This window comes from Protopterus annectens, chromosome 2.part0 (genome assembly GCF_019279795.1).
Source record: "Protopterus annectens isolate FY-2018-M chromosome 2.part0, PAN1.0, whole genome shotgun sequence".
NCBI lineage: Eukaryota > Metazoa > Chordata > Ceratodontiformes > Protopteridae > Protopterus > Protopterus annectens.
In genome coordinates, this window is record NC_056728.1 from 256,504,765 (window position 1) to 256,526,046 (window position 21,282).

Consider the following 21,282-nt stretch of genomic DNA (forward strand, 5'->3'; position numbering starts at 1 on the left):
TGTGTTGGGGCTTTTTAAGGAAGGTTCGAAGGCGCTTTCTGGAATCTGAATATTCCTGGCCTTGCCACTTAAAATGCTCCCTCATGGAATGCAGAACTTCCCCAAAAGACATATCCTCAGGAGGAGAAGCCGAGGGGATAGAGTCCTCTGCATCTGAATCCTCATAGGTCTGGAAGGGCTCTTCCTGGCTTTCGGAGTGAACAGAGTCCTCAGAATCTTCATCTGTGGGAAGAGGGTCAGGGGGTTCAACCCTGGGCCTCTTATCAGGAGGAGTCTGGGATCCTCTCTCAGGATGGGCCTGGGAACCTCTGATCAGGGAAACTAAATCTGCGGCCATAGCCAAGATTTGAGTTTCAGGAGTAGGCTGAGGTAAAGTTTTAGCAGAAAGATGCTTGCACTTGCTGGCTGCCTTGGCACGTGTGTAGGCCTTGATAGACATGGACATGGGAGGCCTAGCCGCTCCACGTACAGGAGTGACCTTATCCACAGCAATGGTCTCAGGCATTTCCTCGGTTTCAGTATCCGGAGGAAAGTCAATAACTGGTGTCGGAGTGGCCTCCGGTATCGGAGGTATCGGTAATGCAGTGTCTTCGGTTCGCAGTGGTGGAATAACCACCTCAGAGGGAACCGGAGCACTCGCGGTTAGTTTTGGCGTGGTGTCGGTGGAAGACGCGGGCCGAGGATGTCGGTCCCGGTCTTTTCGTTTCTTAGGAGTCTGCGTTGTCGGTTGTTCCGACGGCATCGTATAATCAAATTTATCGCCGAAAAAGTCTTCAGCGAACTCCGCCCGGCGCCTGAGAGCGTGCTTGTTGAAGCGAGCACAGGCGGCACAGGCCGAGACATCGTGGTCTGGGCCAAGGCAAGGGAGGCAGTAAGAGTGGAAATCCTTATGAGGTATTTGTTTACCACAAGACAAACAATTATTTACTTTTTCAGTAATTTCTGACACTGGCTGAGGCAAGAAAAGGTCCCCAACGGGGTACTTAGCTTTTTTGATGACTTCGGATTCGAAGAATACAGGAGCTGACCGACCGGCACTTGCGAACTGCTTCTGCTTCGGGCACCGCGCGGCAAGAAAGACTGAAGAAGATGGCGTCGGCTGATGCTTATGTACTCCAGCCGCTCTGACGTCGGAGAGAAATGCGACATCAGCCGACGTCGGACCCAGACTTTGGAATCCGGCCGACTGAGGGCTGCCTGAGGCAGGACAACCCATATGTTATGACTGCAGTTGCATTCTTGAAGGACATCTCGTATGCCATTATTTAATGACTTCAGTCCTCCATGAATTGCCAGCAACACAAATACACTTTATTTCTCATTTGAACAGAGTGGCTGCCTACTTGCCTATGTCACCTAGTGCTGGATGGACTAGGAAGGACTTCTCACCCCCATGCCCTCCTCAAATTCATTGCCTGTGGTACCAGGGGTTATCCTCATCTCATTAATTTTTGTCACCATCTTATCCCTACCACCTTCTGCCCTTTCATACTCCCCTTTCCTCCCTCCATGCAATACAATCCAGCAGCTTTCTCAAAGCCACATTCATTTCATATGTACAATATAGAGTCTACAGCCCTAAACCATCTGGACCCTTCTCTGACCACAGTCTGTCTTTTGTAAACACTCCAAACTAGAATGAATGTCCTTATCTGTTAATTACCCAGAATCATGCCAGTCTCTCCTTTATGGGCCAAATCTTCTTGCACCTTTCAGAATGACTACATAAAGCAGGATTTACCATGAGAGGCAAGCAAAAATCTGCTTGTTTTTATTTATAACATTAAATCTGAATTAGACAGATTGGAGTGATGAAGTGCTATGAGACATTGTACATGTTAATAATGCCTGCCGATGTTTCTTACTTGAAAACGAGTTCAGTTATAGAAAACCATGTCCTTTAGTCAATGAGATATTTTTCTCTTGTTGGAATAAAAACCTTAAAAAGCTAGCTAGAAAAAAAAGATATACCTTTAGTACCTTAAGAAGGAATAACATAGAACTAAAAGAAAAAAATAAGGACAAGTACATGGAAAGCTGTACATTATTTAGAATTGAGTTAAGGAGGCAAGTTTTAACAATTAAGTTCAGTATGCAGTCCTTTTACAGTCATATTACAAGTTATACAAGGGAAGACATGAAAAAGCAACATTGGTTAATTCACCTCTTCTCTTTTCTGTTTCACTCTAGTAGCATCAATATTGTCCATATGTGAAAGTACTTCAAGATGGCATGCATAAGCTCTGAGAGTTTCCAAATCCCCCGGGCAAGGTGAAACCTAACACTTCCTGTCTGTCCCTACATACATTCCCAGCATGATGACCACTGCTTCACAATACTTTCTTCTTCGCAAAATACCACCCAATGTGCATGTGTCCCTGTCCCTAGGCTGCATTCACACACACACATACAAACTGCTTTCATGCACGCACCATTCATTCTCTCATACACCGCTCACTCTCTCCTTCAATGCATACATTCTCTCTCATAAATCTGTACACTGTCACTGCTGCATTCACACACACATATAAACTGCTGTCATGCACGCACCGTTCATTCTCTCATATACCGCTCACACTCTCTTTCAATGCATACACTCACCCTCTCTCATAACTCTGTTCACAGTCAAGAATACATTATATCTGATGAAGTCATTGATTTCCTGACAAAAGCACTTAAACTATTTTGGAAAAATACAATAAAGTCATCGTGGAGGACTGCTGACTAGTTGTTTTTGGTTGTACTGGTATACCCTCTGTTTCACACATAATATGAGGGTTTCCTGGGTCTACATGTGTGGGGCAACAGAAATAAACAAGATGCCGGTCTAGTCTTCTGCATAGAAAGTGGCTTGATGGCTGCCATCACATGGTTCGGTAATTGAGACAGTCACAAGATCACATACAAGAGTGGCCAACATGCAGCTCAACTAGACTTCCTCCTAGTAAGGAAAGAAGAAGATTGCAGTGCCTCAAAACAGCATGTGTGAGGACTATAGAACAGATATGCAGCTGAGCCTGGTACAGAAATAAGGTACATAAGGAAAGCTGGTGGTGGAATGAAGAAACCCAGGTGGTCATCCAAAGAAAGAAAGGACTGCATGAAAAAGAAGGAAAAAGAAAAGATGGACCAGGCTAAGAAGAAATAGTTGTTGGCTAACAAAGAGACTAAGAGAGGAGTTGTAACAGCAAAGAACAACGCATTGGAGGCACTCTATGAGCTTCTGGACAGTGACTCGGTAGCTGGCACAAATAAACTATATAGCGGGTTGCAAGGTAATGACAGAAAGATAAATAAGATAGACAACCATCATAAGGGATGCCAACCACAACCTGCTCACCAGTCCACAGCGCATCAAAGGCAGATGGAGGGAGCCCATCCTAAAAGACAAAAAAGAAAGAAGCCGGACAGGAAAGAAGTGTGAAAGGATTCAATGATGTAATAAGGTAAATATATATGTTAAAGAAATAAAGCTCTTTTTATTCATTCGCACATTTTTCAATACACAGTTTTATCCTATTCATGTTTAGAGTTATACCTATTCCAGCAAACAGTGGGTATAAGACAATCACATGCTCAAACACACACAGACACAGATATTCATAAATACCTACATATACACAGATAGAAACACACACACACATACACACACTCACCTATGGACAATTTAGTGCATATTGACATATTTTAGGAAGTGGGAGGAAACTGGAGACCAAGGCAAAAGCCATGCAGACACAGGGAGAACATGTTGACACTCAAAGACAGGCACACCAGGTGAGAATCAAACTAGATAATTAAGTGATGTGAAGCAACCTCTACATCACTGTGCTAGTCAAACATTTTATTCAGGTCATCAGAACTTCATAAATATTTAATATGCAGGCATGCTCTTCTAAGGACTCCTCTCAGATGTTCACTCTATAATGCAAGTCCTGAAATGATAAAAATGTATGTGTGAATTAACACTCATAACAGCCACTTCATAAAGTCCCTTTTACACATTCAAGTGTTTTATGCAGAGGACAAGTCAAGAGCACACCCTAAATAGTGGGTGGGGGTCTTTTTTTTTTTTGTTTTACAACACTGATGCTTCTTATATATCCATGTACCTTGGGATAGAAGCAACACTCTAATATAGGTGAGGTTAACTGTAATCATTCCACAAAATCACACACAAAATGTCGCAGTTCATAAGGATTGCAGTTATAATCCTTGTTTGATTAAAAATAGCTCAACCGCAAATCTGGAAACAGAGCCGTCATTCAGCTGTTACGGTCACAAAAACCTGCAATGTTCTAATACCTGCTGTTACTGATTATAATATTCAGAGGTTTACCACAAAAGGCAAGCAAAAATCACAGACAAAATTCTGCAGTTCAAAGGATCGCAGTTATAATCCTCATATCTTTAACAGGAACCCTCTTCTAAGAGACAGATGAAGCCTTACCTGTTTCAGCTCAAGCAAAGTTATTTTAACTTTTATTAAGCAAGCTTCATTGCCTTTTTACTTTAAAATGGAAAATTATTTTACAAGTATTTCCTTCATTACAATATGCATCACTTCTAGTCTCTCCTTGTTTGAAGAAACAAACAAAAAAAAAAGGTGCCACCACAACCGCAACTGCGAATACGAAAACAGTACCGGCATTCAGCCGTTACAGCACTCTCACAAAAACCTATAATGTTCTATCTAATACCTGCCATTACTGACTGTATGAGTGTATGTATGTGCAGAAGTCTACATATAGAGATAGATACATACATACACACACTCAAGCACACACATATAATAAACAAAAGCCTTATGTTGGGGCTCTTATTCCACAACATTTAAACCATTAATAATTAACAGCAAGGAAAATCGGTGCCCGATAAACAAAGATGTAAATACTGTCATATAAAACAATGGAACAATAGCTAAGGGTGTTTCTAAGCACGGCAGCCCAGTGAAAGTTTACATTGCATCACTAAAACAGATTTTCAAATGTTATGAAGGAATACTTGGAGGAATTTATAAAGTTTATATACACTGTGCTTTTAATTAATGTGCCTGTAGGCAAAACTAGCTTTCACACAAAAGGTTCGTGCTTAGTCCTTCATATCAACTTGGTTTCTAAACTAGAGCAATATTTAAAATAAAATGATGTAAATGCACCAGCATTATAGGACATATATTAAGCTAAGCTGTTATCGAGGGATTTTAGAGAAGAGGTGGTCTGTAAAGGGCGTTTTTTTTTTTTTTTTTTTACAGGGCAGCAGAGGTATATACACACACCTTTCCTGTAACTAGCATAGTCCAGATTCAGATTTGCTGTATCCAGGACTGTATGTAAGCTTCTGAGCCCCCCCCCCCCCAAGCTTTCTGTGTTGGAGGGAAGCCTTCTAGCTTATCTGTGGGAGTGGTAACATTAGGTAACCTATCTACCACATAAGGAGTGGTTCTGGCCCAGAAATTGTAGTTATTGGCCGTTTGGGCAGTTTTTCCATATCTCTCAACTTTCTGATTTAAAAGCCCATAATTGCACTTGTTTCCCCCCTTTCCTGTAACTAGTTTAGTCCAGATACAAATTCTTACTTTTAGCACTTGAATTTGCTTATTCGTGATCAGCACTTGTTCAGAACTTGTAAGCACTAAATAACCTAGTAATTACTACAGCACTCAACCTTCCTCATTACCTAGAGGAAAACAGTTTTGGTACTTACATTCCTCACTCGCTTAGAGAAAAACAGCTTTTGTACTCACTTATCTAGAGGAAAATAGATTTTTTTTATTCAGGCATGTCCAAGGGTCAGCTCCCAGTGTTCTCTCCTGTCTATCTGATGAATCTGGGCATCTTGGGGCAATGTAGAAATTGCTTCATGTACATAGACAACCCTCTCCTCCTACCACCCAACACTACAACCTGTGAGAGATGCACTTATCTAGCCAAACTGGAGGTAAAGCTCTCTCCAATCAAGATTGAACTTGACAGTCAAGAGGAGAAGGTAAACACTTGCACCACACCACACTCATCACATAGTCTCACTAAATCTACACCAAGATCCACACATAGAAACACAAAAATATTCGCGGAGGCTCTCAATAATAATCTGCTCAAGCAACAGAGACCTCCAAAGCAGAAATGCAAGCAACCTCCACCCCCCAACACAACCCAAATGACACATAGCCTGCAGACACAGTGTGCCACTCAACCACAGCCAATAAGGCAAAACAACGTACCCAACACACTAGTCATAGGTGACTCTATAGTCAGGCACACTGATGTCCCACTCACTAGGCTAAACAAGGAGAAGGTTACTGTCAGCTGCCTGTTGGGTGCCAGGATCCGCCACATAACCCACGCACTCAGGTCACTCCACAACAAGTACAAATATGACTCTGTCATTGTCCATGTTGGTGTGAACGACCTGAGACATACCTCCCTGGACTACATGAAAAGAGACATGGAAGAGCTCTCCGATCTTGTAGCCCAGGCAGGTATGACCCTAGCCCTGAGTAGCATTCTGCCATCACCCAGAATGATGCCGCAGTACAAGAACAAAATGATTGACTTCAACAATTGGCTAAGCTTCTGGTGCCATTTTAAAGGTATCCTGTGTCTGTCTGCCTTGGATGACATGGTCGACAGACCACGATGCTTTGCCAGAGATGGCCTGCACCTGTCATCCCTGGGATTCCGGATACTGGCTAAGGTTCTTGTCGCCCCTATAGTGCCTTTTTTAGGCAAGGTGCAAATGACAAATTCACCACTGTAACAGGAACAGGCAAGCAAAAACTGAGGGTGATGCTACTCAATGCTAGAAGTCTAAATCTCAAAATGCACTCACTCGAGGCACTCCTTAAAATGGAGAACATCGATATCTGTGCAGTGACTGAGACCTGGTTCAAGGCTCCAGAGAGCACCCCTGCACTACCAGGCTATAACTCATACCACACTTTTTGGCCATGTAACCTGGACGGGAACACCAAAGGCAGAGGTGTGTCCATATTCATTAAGGATATACACACCTCCAGGCTAGTTGCTCAGCATAATGCAGCCGAGGTTATCCAAGTGCAACTAACTCTGGGCAAAACTGCAATCCAAATTGTAGCTTGCTACAGATCACCCACCATGCCCCAGGATTCCCACTTCTCTTTTCTTGATGTACTGGAAAATATTAGGGTTCAACCAAACACCCTAATAATGGGCAATTTCAACTACCCCACCATTAACTGGGAAAACTACTCGTGTACCAACTCCTTCACTCAACGCTTTCTGGAATTCATAAACTCCAATGCCCTGGATCAACTTATCCACACCCCCACCAAGGGCAACAATATCCTAGATCTAGTCATTACCAATATGAGTGACCAGTGTTCCACACCTGAAGTCAATGCCTCATTGGTCCGATCCGACCATAAGCTAATTACCCTAGATATCCGCATCCTGCCTCCACCCCCCATTAAGGAAACCAAGGTAAAACATTTCCCCAAAACAAAATTCATGCTTCTTAAGACAGAAGTGGTGAACTTCATGACACCCATGCAGATGGACAATAAAGTTACAACTACTGAATTCTACACAATTGCACTTTATAAGCACTTACATGAGTGCATGGATCATGCTATCCCAAACAGAACCAAGACGCTATCCTCCAAAAAAAGGAAGCCAATTTGGTGGTCCCCTGCATTAAACAATCTGTACAACAGAAGGAAGAAACTCTTGCAAAAGAGAGTAAAATCCCACAAGTGGAGGAGCTCCCAGGTCAGCCTCAGTAAGAAGCTGCGATCTCTGATAAAATTCTCCAAAGCTAGTTACAAAAACAAAATCGCCACCGATTCTAAAGACAACCACAAAGCATTCTATAGCTATGTCAACAATTTCAATGGCAACACTCAGATCTGCTCTGAGTTACAGCACAATGGCACTAAATATACAGACCCAACTGATATTGCCAGCATCTTGGCAGATAGATTCAGTGCTAACTTTACCCCCTCTCACCCCCTAAAGAGCCCATCTCTATAACGGAAGAATGCAAAGTTCCTGTAATCACGGCTGCACAGGTAAAAAACACACTCTCCAAAGCCAAGAACACAGCATCCATGGGACCAGACAACATCCCAGGCTGCGTTCTACACAAACTACAGAATGAACTGGCACCCCACCTAAGTACCATGTTCAATCACAGCCTCACTTCAGGCTTTGTGCCTGCTGAATGGCGCACAGCAACAGTTATCCCACTCCACAAGGGGGCCACCACAGATCCCAGGAACTACTGCCCCATTAGCCCGACAAGCCTGGTCTGCAAGGCCATGGAACGTATCATCATGGAACCTATAAACAAAGACATTGGTAATCTCCAAACTCTGGATCCCACCCACTTCGGGTTTGTAAAAGGCAGATCATGTCTTCTAAACCTGATAGACTTCTTTGAAGCAGTCACCAAAGCCGTAGACAAGGGTAAGGTGTTTCACACAGCCTATCTAGATCTTGCCAAGGCTTTCGACACCACCCCCCACTCTGGAATTATAGATAAACTCACTAAACTAGGTATAAATCCTTATGTCTTAAGATGGGTTGCCAACTGGCTCACTGACAGAACCCACACTGTGAAAGTAGCAGACTCCAAGTCCGACTTCAGACCAGTGACAAGTGGAGTACCACAGGGTTCAGTCCTGGGTCCTCTCCTGTTTGGTATCTACTTCTCTGAAGTACAGGCTAACACAGAAGGTCTTTGGCCAACGAAGTTCGCAGATGACTGCAAACTAGGAGCCATAATCGAAACTCCTAACGATGTGGACATCCTACAAAAGGGCCTCACTGAGACAGATGCCTGGTGTCAAAGCTATGGCCTCAAGCTCAATGCCAAAAAGTGCATTGTCATCCCGTTTGGTAAAAACTCTGTATCCATGAACTACAACATAGGCGGTAGTATATGTAACACTGAAAGTGTGATAAGAGACCTTGGGACACAGGTGGACAGTAGTCTCTCCTTTGATAATCACATCGCCACAGTAGTCAGGAAATCCTTCTACATGGCACACCTCATCACAAAAGGTTTCTCACCCAGAAAAAAAGAGGTCACTGTTCCCCTCTACTCATCACTCATTAGACCCATTATAGAGTACAATGCCTCTTTTGGTATGTACCTCACAAGACATCTACAGCAACTGGAAAGGCCGCAGAAATTCCTCACAAAGAGGATTACCAGTCTCAAACAGATGCCCTATGCAGACAGTCTCAAAAAACTCCAGCTTTACTCCATCACATATCGCCTACTCAGAGGTGATCTCTGCCTAACATACAAAGCTATGTCAAACCCAGAGCTTTTGGACATGCTCCACTTAAAGAAATCCCAATCCCACTGAGCTACATGCTCTAGGGACCTAAACATTGTCACCACAATAAGTAGAACATGCCGGAGGGATAGATTCCTGTCCCACAGACTTCCCATACTCTGGAATAAATTACATATCTATATCAAACAAAGCTCCTCATTAGCACTCTTCAAGAAAAATCTTGATGATTGGATGGGAAATAGGAAATTCACCCAGGGGATCACCTCTGTGGCTCTGCTCGACAGTGGCACAGGAAAATAATTTTCTTGGGTGGCAAAAGCCAGGGAACCTTTTTGGCTGGGCTTGTATAGGCCCGAGGGCCGATAGCCTAGTACCTACCTATGAACCTATGAAGGTGTTAAGCAACTGGCATTTCAAGACTCCCATTGGCTGCCACCACTTGTCATGAATGCTGGAAAAAGTACAGACTTACAACCTGGTTTTCTCGGTAAACTCAAATTTGACCACCACGTAACTACATTCTGAAACTTAAGCTGACAAGGTAACTGACAAAGTTCAGTTATTTTCTCAGCTTAATTTTCAAAAGTGGAGCTAAAATATGACTGAAAAGTTAAGTGCGCTGGTAGAAGGCACTCGGGTGTAACAGCTTGCATTTAGCATCTTCTCATGGCACGCACGGTGTTAAGCACAGAGGCACCATGAGAAGGTACTCGGGGTTAATAAGTTAAGATAGGAGGAGATGAAATAACAATGGCAATGTAGAATCAATCTGCATAGAAGTCTCCAGGAAGAGATAGTATTCCCGTGGAAGTTTGGAAATTAGGAGTGAAGACACGATAAAGATCGGGAAGATTTTGTTTATGGGTATTTTAACAGAAGAGGAAGCAACAGCATCTTGGAAGAAAGCTGTGGTGGCTGTATTACCCAAAGAGGGAAAGATCCATCAAACCCAGCCTCATATAAACCCATTTCAAATTTAAACCATGATTATAAAGTGTTTATGTCTACACTAGCTAAAAATAAAGTGGCAAAGGTGTTGCAAAATTTGATAAATATGGATCAATGTGTTTTTGTGGAAGGGAGGCAAACATATTATAACATTACTAGAACAATGATGATCCAGAGAGAAGCAAAATGTAAGAAAATACCACTGTTGTTGATGGGGCTTGATTCAGAGAAAGTATTTGACAGGGTAATCTGGGGATTTTATAGGTAGGGCAATGGAAGCATTTGCACTCACCGATACAATAACAAAGTTAAACAGAAAGATACAAGGAGGATCAGAGGCAAGAAATAAAGTGGAAGGGTTCCTCTCCAATACGTTGTATTTAAACAAGGAACCAGGCAGTTGTGTCTTCTTTTCCTTTTGTTATTTACTTTACATTTAGAGCCAATGACAAAGAAAATAAGGGACTCAGAAATTCAAGGATATAACTGGTATGGTAATTTATATTTACAGCCACTGACAAAGAACATAAGGGACTCAGAAATTTGAGGATATAACTGCCATGGTAATGAAGAACAGTTAGCCTTACTTGCAGTTGATATTATGTACCTGATAAATCCAGAAAATATGCCCCTAAGAACAGATCCAGTTGTTTGACAGTTGGGAACCTACGTGAAAAGTGATCTGTTGACCAACACGTGTCTACTGTTGTAAGAAAGTCCTTCTATAGAAAGACAACTCAGAGTTGTGTAACGTTCTGAGACAGTTTCAAGTCTTTTCAGGATATAAAATTAATGAAGTTAAAATAAACACGTTAGCTGTATATTACGTATCCATTCATGACTTAGTTCAGCAATACCCACATTTACGGGGACATAAAAGGAAGTATTTAGAAGTATGGGTTAAAAAGGCTTCTATTATGACAGCTAAGGATATGTGGGAAGAGACTAAACAAAAGATAATACAAAAACCGACAAACTGGAAGCCCTTGTTTATGGATATGGATAATAAGATACAAGCAGCAAAAATGTTTTATTCCTTTTAGTTTTACACACATTGATTTTATATATATATATATATATATATATATATATATATATATATATATATATATATATATAAATGTTAGGCACATTTTTATCAACCAGAAAACTTGTGAACAGTAATTAGTATAGAGTAGAAGGAATTTATTTGGAAGGGTAAGAGGGCAACAGTTAAGTGGGATACGTTGATCCTCCCAACAGAACAAACTGGTTTAGCATTACCTGATTTTAAGAGATATTTTAGAGTGCACAGTTAAGATTCCACAAAAAAGGACTCAAGATTACCCATTTTTTCTTCAGCACCTTACATTTAGCAAGGCTACTTTCAATTCTTATCTAGTGCATACACTTCAACTGAAAGTTCCCTATGCCTAAAAATGAACACTAGAGGGATTTAAAGGTTCTTATCTTGTGTGTGCACTCTCCACAGTAACAGGTGCAGTCAGGGTGGACAGATGGACAGACACCTCATATGAGGCCAACAGGCACTCATTTCTAGGCATATGATAAATGTACTTAGCCATGAACTTAAAGAACAGTGCTTTTAGTTTTCTCTATCTGCATCATGTGACCTGAGTAATGGCAGAAAAGTTCTGATAAAGGCTAGTTTACTTACCCAGTTAAATAAATAAAACAATGGACATGTAAGTGAGCTGCACATTAGTCACAGCTACACAGTAAACCAGATCTGTTTTTAGAGAGCTGTAAGTTGAGACATTTAAGGTACAGCTTATTAGAGACCTAGTGTTGATGATAATATGGACAAGCTCCATCTTCTAGCAAACTGAAGTGTGGCTTGAAATGCTTGCAAGTCAACACAAGAGTTCCATGAACTTAATGGTTGGCATATTCAGCAATCAAGTGGCAACAAAATAAACAGTTTACACTTCCTATCAAAAAAAGAAAAGAAATCCTTTAGATGGAGTGTGCGAGTCCTTGCAGCACTCTTCAATAACTTAAGCCTATATAAAAAGGAACAATGCAAAAACAAACAAAAACTGAAAAATACAGGACTGAACTATATTTGTTGGTGACAAAAAGAATAACAAGCACATACCTGCAGTGAACAACAACTGGTTCATCTTTGTCATTTCTCTTTCTTCTGACTAATGACACAAAGTTCAGGAAGTCGCTTGAATCATCTGGAACCCCATGATCAGGCCATGCTGTATACTGGATTTGGGACAACTGACGGCTTTCATTTTTCTTACAAAAAAAAACAGAAACAAATTCAGATGTGTTACTAAAAAGAAGAAACAGTGATTTTTATTAATACTTTTTCTTTGTAACAGAAGCCTGTCAAGAATAATGGCACCAAGATAATTTACAGAAGCATGACATCTGAAAAAGTATAACATACCTATCTAGCAGGATTAACAGTAAAAACAGCTATTGCAATTTTCTGTGTGGCAGCCTGTTGACTGTAAGCTGCGTAAGTGGCTCAACACTTGCATTACTACAGAAACATAGTATCCAAAGTTATCGATTTTCATTCAATTATACTGGGTTGCTAACTGGATCCATCCTCAGCACCTTTTTTATGAAGCTGTGGATCCAAGCCTGTGACTCCTTCCAATCAACCAAAGTTCATCAAATCTTGTTTGCCACCTGATCAGCTCAGACATCTTTCCAAGGGCTCTGTTTTTTTTCTAGTTGGATAAATGATGATGTGAAGTTGTTCTATCTCGCCGTTGATTTTTACAGATGGGTTCAGAGACCATCCTCGGCTGTGAGTCGGCCTACTACAAAGCTCGTGGTCTTCAGACAGCTCAAGGCCAAGTCCCTATCTCATGATGCACCTTGATTTACCCCAGATCTAGTTTGCCGCTGCAATAGAGTGGAGGTTTCCTAGCACTGCTCGGGCCAGTATAGCTTTTCTCTTATAAAAACCTGCTAAATTTGTTAATTCTAATAATACTTCATGATAGTTTTCATAGTCTTTCATAGATATATCTTTGATAGCTTATTAGTACTATATTTCTTCTCTTTTTGGCCTTCGTTTTTTATAGGCTTTTAATAATCCCTTCTTCGTGTACCTTTATATATTATCATAGTTATAATGTTGCTGTAGTTTAAATAAGATTCTTAATCTTTAAACAGTGTGTGAGTGCCTTTAAATAGTTAAAGTTTTTCACAGTTTTTTCTTATACAGCCCATTTGTTGCTTAGGGCTTATTACTGTAGCTTAGCTTTACTAATATTGTGTGTGTGTGTGTGTGTGTGTGTGTGTGTGTGTGTGTGTGTGTGTGTGTGTGTATGTATTCTCTTTAAAACTAGTCTGTTACTATACAGTAGATTCTTTGATACTGTAGACTTTAATATGGCTGACCATGGGAAAGACAAGCATCCTAAGTCTGGCTTTAAGAAGTGTCCAAAATGTGGACAAAAGATGTCTGTGACAGATACTCACGTTAATTGTGTTTACTTTCTTGGAGCCTTGCACTTACAAGAAAGCTGCTCCATTTGCCATACTTTTTCCTCCAAAGTTCTACACAAGAGAAAAAGAAAACTCAGACAGAGGACTTTTAAAATCTTCATTTCAGGAAGCTTTGAGTGACCAGGATAAATCTCCCAAGTCTTCAAAGTCTTCTAAGTCTTCTTCTGATGTGACAAAATCTAAAAAACTGTCGGCTCCACAGCCTTCGGAACCAAGCATCCTGTCTTTTCAGAGCTGGTCCCCAGTCCTGGATATGAAGTATTAAAGTCTCCAATTCTCCGGTCAGTGCCTCCATCCACACATTCATCTCGGTCCTCAATCAGCCTATCTGATTTGGATGTGGATAGTGTGGTGCAGAAGCTGCTATAGGCACCGGCCTTTGCTAAATTTTTATCAGCTCCAACCAAAGTGGTTTCGGAGCCAAAAACTGTAATGTCATCAACTTCTTTTCCTCCTCTGAGCCATACCCGTCCTTCGGAGCTAGAGGAGTCTGACCTGATGATTGTTGGGCCTTCGGAGCAGATTCCTGCTCCAGTGCCAGCAGTTCCATTTACTCGAACTTCATTGGTGCTTTTTGAGGAGTCTTGGAGCTGACACTCTCCAGTCGGGTCTGGGGACTGTAGTCGGACTGACCTGTCAGTTCCGACTTTGCCTCTCGGAGCCTCGGCTTGGATGAGTTCAGCTCCTACCTCTAGTTCGAAGACCATTGTTCCGGTGCCGAGGGGATCATCTGTGCTTCTGGCTGGGAGCCAATCATTACCAGTTTCAAGCCCTGCCCTTTGGTTTCACTACAGCCTTCAGTGTGATCACCAAATGTATGGCAGTGGTCACGGCTCACCTGAGGCATTTAGGATTCCAGGTGTTTCTGTACTTAGACTATTGGCTCCTCACTGCCACCACCAGGCATCATCTAGTACAAGCCAGGGACACCACTCTCTCTCTCTCTCTGCAATCATCTGGGCATTACCATAAATTCAGAAAAATCTGCCTTGTCAGCATCGCAACATATCATATTTTCGGAGCAAAATTGGACACCACCACCACCAGTTTAAAACTTCTAGCAGAAAGAGTTTTACCACTTCGTCAGCAGGTCCAGAACATCATATCCAGAGACAAGACTCCCGCATCAGAAGTGCTAAAGTTGTTAGGCATGATGTGCAATAATAGCGATACCGCTGGGTCGCATGCACATGCAGATTCTACAACGGCTGCTATTCACTCAATGGTCTTATCAAGAGCTCCCAATGTCTCATCTCATAATTGTCACAAACACCGTTGACCTCTCTAGATGTAACGATAGGTTGTCCTTTTATCCTACCCTCACCAGCGGCAACAGTGATCACAGATGCTTCAATGACGGGGGGGGGGGGGCCATTTTCAGGGAAGAACAGCCCAAGGCACATGGACTGAAAAAGAGACACATCTGCATATCAATGTCCTGGCGATGAAAGCGGTACTTTTGGCGTTGCAGTACTTTCAGGACTCTCTCCCTCTGGGGACAATTGCCATTCAGATGGACATGTCAGTGATCTGGTACTTGAACAAACAAGGAGGAACCAGGTTGCGAAGCTCTAAGAGTATGGCAGTGGACTACATCCACCCAGCTCTTTCTGATAGCAATGCACATCCTGGGGAAATCCAACGTGACTGCAGACAAACTGAGCAAGGCAATTTTGTTGCCTCACGAGTGGTCCCTCAAAAGAGAGATAGCGGAGAGAATATTCCGCAGGTGGGGCCAGCCTTGCTGTGACCTTTTTGCTTCCCACATGAACACAAAATGCAGAAGCTACTTTGCCCTGATTTCCCCTCCGGGAGATGCCCCAAGTGACGCACTTGTGGCCTCCGGGTCTCCTCTATCCATTCCCACCAATTCCCTTGACACCCAAAGTATTACAGAAAGCAAAAACCCTGCGAAGGTCCATCATTCTAACAGCCCTCTCACTGGCCTCGTCAAATTTGGTTCCCCTTCCTTTGACTTCATCTGTTGGAAGAGCCTTGGATTTTGGACCCAGTTCCAGACCATCTGACACATTTGTCAGGGGCTCTTCATTCCTCTCTTCAGTCCCTAAAATTGAAAGCTTGGCTGCTCCAATTCCCAACATTGCCAGGTTCCATAACCTTTCAAACGAATTGCAGCATATTGTAATATCTTCTTATAAGTCCACTATTAGGAAGTTATACCTTAGAATTTCTCAAAATAACATTGATCCCTACCAAGCCCCCATTTCCTCCATATTAGAATTTTTGACTATACTTTTCAATAAAGGAGCTGCAGCAGTTACAGTTCGAGTACAGCTAGCCGCCATCTCTAATTCTCACCTTGGCTTTAAAGAATTGAACATAATGTCACACAAGCTATCCAAAGCCTTTCTCAAAGGGACCTTCCATCTCAGACCACCTGTGAAATCCCTATACTCCATGGAACCTAAATTTTATGCTTTCATCCATTATTCTCCCACCTTTTGAGCCAGCTTCCTCATGCGATTTGAAATTTTTGTCTTGGAAAACTATCTTTTTAGTAGCCATCACGTCTGCCCATAGAGTATCAGAGCTACAAGCCTTGTCCATAAAACATCCTTATTTGATTTTCCATGCTGACAGTGTGTCCCTGGAACAAACCCTTCATTTTTACCTAAAGTTTGCAATGAAGCTAACCTTAACCAGATCACAGATTTACCAATGTTCTTCCCCAAATACACCAACAACTTAAGAGTATATGCTGCACAAACTTGATGTTCACAGACAGCTCCGATTTTACCTGGATAGAACAAGAGAGTTCAGAAAATCAGAACAACTTTTTGTTTCCTTTTCAGAGTCTAGGAAAGGTATGCCAGTGGCAAAAACAACACTATCTAGATGGTTATCTGATTGTATCACCTTCACTTCTTCAGCTGCCAATTTACCTTTACAACACAGAATTAAGGGTCAATCTACCAGAGCAGTGTCCACATCTTCTGCCTTTTCTGCTAGGTTTGCTATAGACAACATTTGAGCAGCAGCCACTTGGTCAAGACCTCATACCTTTATCACTCATTACAAAGTTGATAAGGCCTCCAGGGACAGGGCCTCATTTGGTTCTACTGTCCTGAAAAACATACTCTCATGAGCCACTCGAGAAAGATGGTGCTTGGGATGCTACCCATCTGTAAGAATGAACGGCAAGATAGAACTTTACATAAAAAAGTTATGTTCTCAGCATAACGTTCCACGTCAGTTGTTCATCTCACATTCAATCTTACTTCCCACCCTCCTACCCCCTCCAGGGTTTTTTAAGGACTGAGATACTAGTTTTTATCCTGGTTGCTTAGTCTTTCTATGGGTTTTCTCCTAAAGAGTGATAGAATGGCACATGGTATTATTAGAAGCAGCAAACAAGATCTGAGGTAACTCAAGGTGCATCATGGGATAGGGACTTGGCCTCAAGCTGTCTGAAGACCTTGAGCTTTGTAGTAGGCCGACTCAGAGCCAAGGACTGGCTCTGAACCCATCTGTAAGAATGAAGGCGAGATTAACAACTCACATGGAACGTTATGGTGAGTACATAACTTCTTTTTTCTTAAACTTCTCTTTCCTTCCTTACCTTAAATATGAATATCTATCTTAAATAATTGTTAGTTACAGTTTATAGTATGAGATATTAGCCATTAGGTGCTAGTTTTCTAGATGGGTCAATGTCATAAAATCAAAAGATCACATGATTGAATCAGAGAAGATCGAATCTTGGAACAATGAACCAGTTTAATCTCTGGAAACTAGTACTTTTTGGGGTTGGGTGCTTGCCCTTTCCCCCCAATACGAAGCAATCTCAGACTTGGTATATGTAACAGGCAGGAGGTATAGGGGTGCAGCCCCACACATTGGGGGGGGGGGACTGCAGGAGGCTTGCCCCCTTGCAAAAAACATGTTTTATCAAGATGCTAACTTCCACAGGAGAAGCCAGTTCAATGTTCTGAGATTCAATCTTTTCAAATTCAATCAAATGTTCTTTCAATCTTATGATATAGCTCCTTTTAGGCATAGGACTGCTTAAGAATTAAGAAATCTTTGCTTGTTTTTTTGTGTGTGATTTACTTTGTAAATTGTGTGCATATAAGTTTTTAAAAAATTGTTTGAAAATACATTTTAAGACAGCTTAGAAATAATTAAAAATAGTTCATAAATAGTTAAGGAAAATAATCAAAATCATTTTTTCTCTGTAGATATTAGGATTACAGGTTATAGTAGAAAGTTTGGTTCCTCATGTCTGACAAAGTCTGAGGTTCAAAAACTGCACAGCCTTTGGACATAAGACTACAAGATCTGCACTCACTGCGTGCATATTGTTTGGGCACTGCCCATTTAAATGCTGACTGTGAGATGTGTGCCTCTTTCAGAATGGAGGGCCATTCAGGGCTGTAAAGTAAAACTAATATTGAAAGGCTTGCTTCCCCCTCATATAGAGTCTGCTTCTCAACCTTCCACGTCTGCTTCATTGAGGCCAGCTTTGGCTTCTACTGGTGATAAGATGGAAAAATCAAAGCAGAAAAATAAGGAAAATTTAAGATCCAAAGAAAGAACAGAAATGAGTAGGAAATTCTCTGGATCCAACAGATTCTTCAGGTATGGTGCCCAAGACTCCAAGGAAGTCACCTGTTCATCAGATCGGATCTCTCTCACCTCATCAAACATTTTCTCTGGATCCGCTGAGCCTTAGGCTCCATTCTTTGACTATACAGTAAAAGCCATATTCCAGACTTCCACCTGTGGCATCATCTTCAAATTCTATGCTAGTCTGTGTCTTCCAGTAGCCTCACCAAAATGGGCTTCAATCAAATGATGCAGTGAGATTCTTTTTTTCTAAAGCACCTTTACTGAATTGTCACTTGTGACAGATGCAAACATGTTTGCATTTACAAACATTATACATCACATATACTGTTATATCTCATATAATCAAAGCAACATTACATAAATTGTTCAATTCCTGCCTTCTCTTAAACATCAGTCCTCTTCCAAAACATTTTTCTGCATGTACTGTTCCCAGCATTTACACTTTTTCAATGTAATTTACTCCTGCTCTTACTTTCTAACAATCCCACTTCCTGTTCTTTTCTCTGCTACAATATTCACTACTTCAAGTAGAGTTGGTTCAGATTGATTTCCATTTTCTAGCAATTGCTTTTTAGCAGCCACCAAAATTAAACTTAACAAGGCCTTACTATGTCTAGGCAATTCAGATTTTGTATCCCAGTTCAAAAAAATAATTTCTTTAGCTATACTCATTTGCTCATCCGGTATTCCTGGCAGAGTAATCTACAGGGAATGTTTAAGGCCTGTCAACTCATTACAATCTGTGAATATATGCTCCCTAGTACCTCTTTATTCCCCATTACACCTTCAACAATTGCCATCTACCTGAAAAAAAAAACAAAAAAAACATTCTTTGGTGTCTGCTTGGGGTATAAAAGTATCTATGCAAACAATTGCAGGGGAAAATTCTAAATCTTCTAGATTTTGTTGCATATTTGGGAATATACATACATCCTCCCGTTATTTGTAAAATTCATATCTAATCTATCTTCCCAATCTTTTCTGACCTCTCCTGATTGATTGCTAAACTTACAGTACAACATTTTATATGCCCTACTAATTATCCATTTTTAACAGCAGCTTCTGTTCTAGATTCAATTAAAAACTCAAGCAGAGTAGGGCTTTCATTTAGGAGTCGTCTAACCCTTTCTCTGTCTCTACACTGATATCACTCCATGATGAAGAAGGCAATCATAGTAGCCTGCAATACAAATGTTTTCTTGGCCTCTTCCTATTCTATTATTACCCCCCTTTCTAATTATTTTTCCTTTACCAGCTTCCTCCTATAAATTCCAGCCCACTCTTGCCAAATTCTCTGTACCCCTAAATTGCAGTTATCCAGTTCAGCAGAATCTCCTTTCTCCATTTCCATGTTGGCTTAGTTCTTAGTATACTTTCTGATACTTCATGAATATAAATATTGCTTCACTCTTTCTTCTTCTTCTTCTTTCGGCTTTTCCCGGTTCGGGGTCGCCACAGTGGATCACCTGTCTGCTCAAGATTGGCAGTGGAGTTTTACAGTGTCGAGTTGCCAGCCGGGCGCCCAACCTTCCACAGAAGGCACACACTCACACCTAGGGACAATTTAGAGTGTCCAATCCACCTACAGCATGTCTTTGGGATGTGGGAGGAAACCGGAGCACCCGGAGGAAACCCACGCGACTACAGGGAGGACATACAGACTCTGCACAGAAGGCACCCCAGCCGAGGATCGAACCCGAGAAGCTCTTGCTGTGAGGCGGCAACACTAACAACCACAAAGCATTCTATAATTATGTCAAGAATCTAAATGGCAATGCTCAGATCTGCTCTGAGCTAAAACAGAATGGCATTAAATATACTGATCCGAAGGATATTGCCAATATCCTGGCAGATCGATTCAGTGCCAACTTCACCCCACTCTCACCCCCTAAATGGCCCATCTCAATACCGGAAGATTGCCAAATTCCAGTAATAATGGCCACACAGGTACAAAACGCACTCTCTAAAGCCAAGAATACAGCATCCATGGGACCAGATGACATCCCAGGCTGTGTACTACATGAGCTACAATATGAACTGGCACCTCACCTAAGTGTCATGTTTAATCATAGCCTCACCTCAGGTTTCGTGCCCACTGAATGGCGCAGAGCTATAGTTATCCCAATCCACAAGGGGGGGATCCACCTTGGATCCCGGAAACTACCGTCCCATCAGTCTGACAAGCCTTATCTGCAAGGCCATGGAGCGTATTATCATGGAACTTATAAACAAAGACATTGGCAACCTTCAAACACTGGACCCCACCCAGTTTGGGTTTGTGAAGGGCCGATCTTGTCCCCTGAACCTGATTGACTTCTTTGAATCAGTCTCCAGAGCCATGGACAAGGGTAAGGTGGTCCACACAGCCTATCCAGACCTTGCCAAGGCATTTGACACCATCCCCCACTCTGGAATCATAGATAAACTTACTAAGTTGGGCATTAATCCCTATGTCACCCAATGGGCTGCTAAATGGCTTACTGATAGAACCCACACTGTAAAAGTAGCCGACTCCAAATCCAGCTCCAGACAAGTGACAAGTGGAGTAATCAGGGTTCAGTCCTGGGGCCACTCTTGTTTGGCATCTACTTCTCTGAAGTACAGGTCAACACTAAGGGACTCTGGCTAACAAAGTTTGCAGATGACTGCAAACTGGGAGCCATTATTGAATCCCCAAATGATGTGGATACTCTACAAAAGGGCCTTACAGAAACAGATGCTTGGTGCCAGAGCCATGGGCTCAAGCTCAATGCCAAGAAATGTACTGTTATCCCCTTTGGGAAAAAACATGTAACCATGAATTACCATATAGGTGGCAGTACACTAAACACAGAAAGTGTGATAAGAGACTTAGGGACACAGGTGGACAGTGGTCTCACCTTCGATAACCACATCGCCACAACAGTCAGGAAATCCTTCTATGTGGCACACCTCATCACAAAGGGCTTTTCATCCAGAAAAAAGGAGGTCATTGTCCCACTGTACTC

At 41.9% G+C, this 21,282-nt stretch overlaps 1 protein-coding gene across 1 annotated transcript in view; it reads right to left on the reverse strand.

Annotated features, from left to right (window-relative positions):
* Positions 1-21,282, reverse strand: part of PTPN4 (protein tyrosine phosphatase non-receptor type 4) — a 3,248,454-nt gene that overhangs the window by 347,104 nt on the left and 2,880,068 nt on the right. The window contains exon 24 of the mRNA XM_044060734.1: positions 12,327-12,475. Coding sequence (XP_043916669.1) covers positions 12,327-12,475 — 149 coding nt within the window. The remainder of the gene's footprint in view (positions 1-12,326; positions 12,476-21,282) is intronic.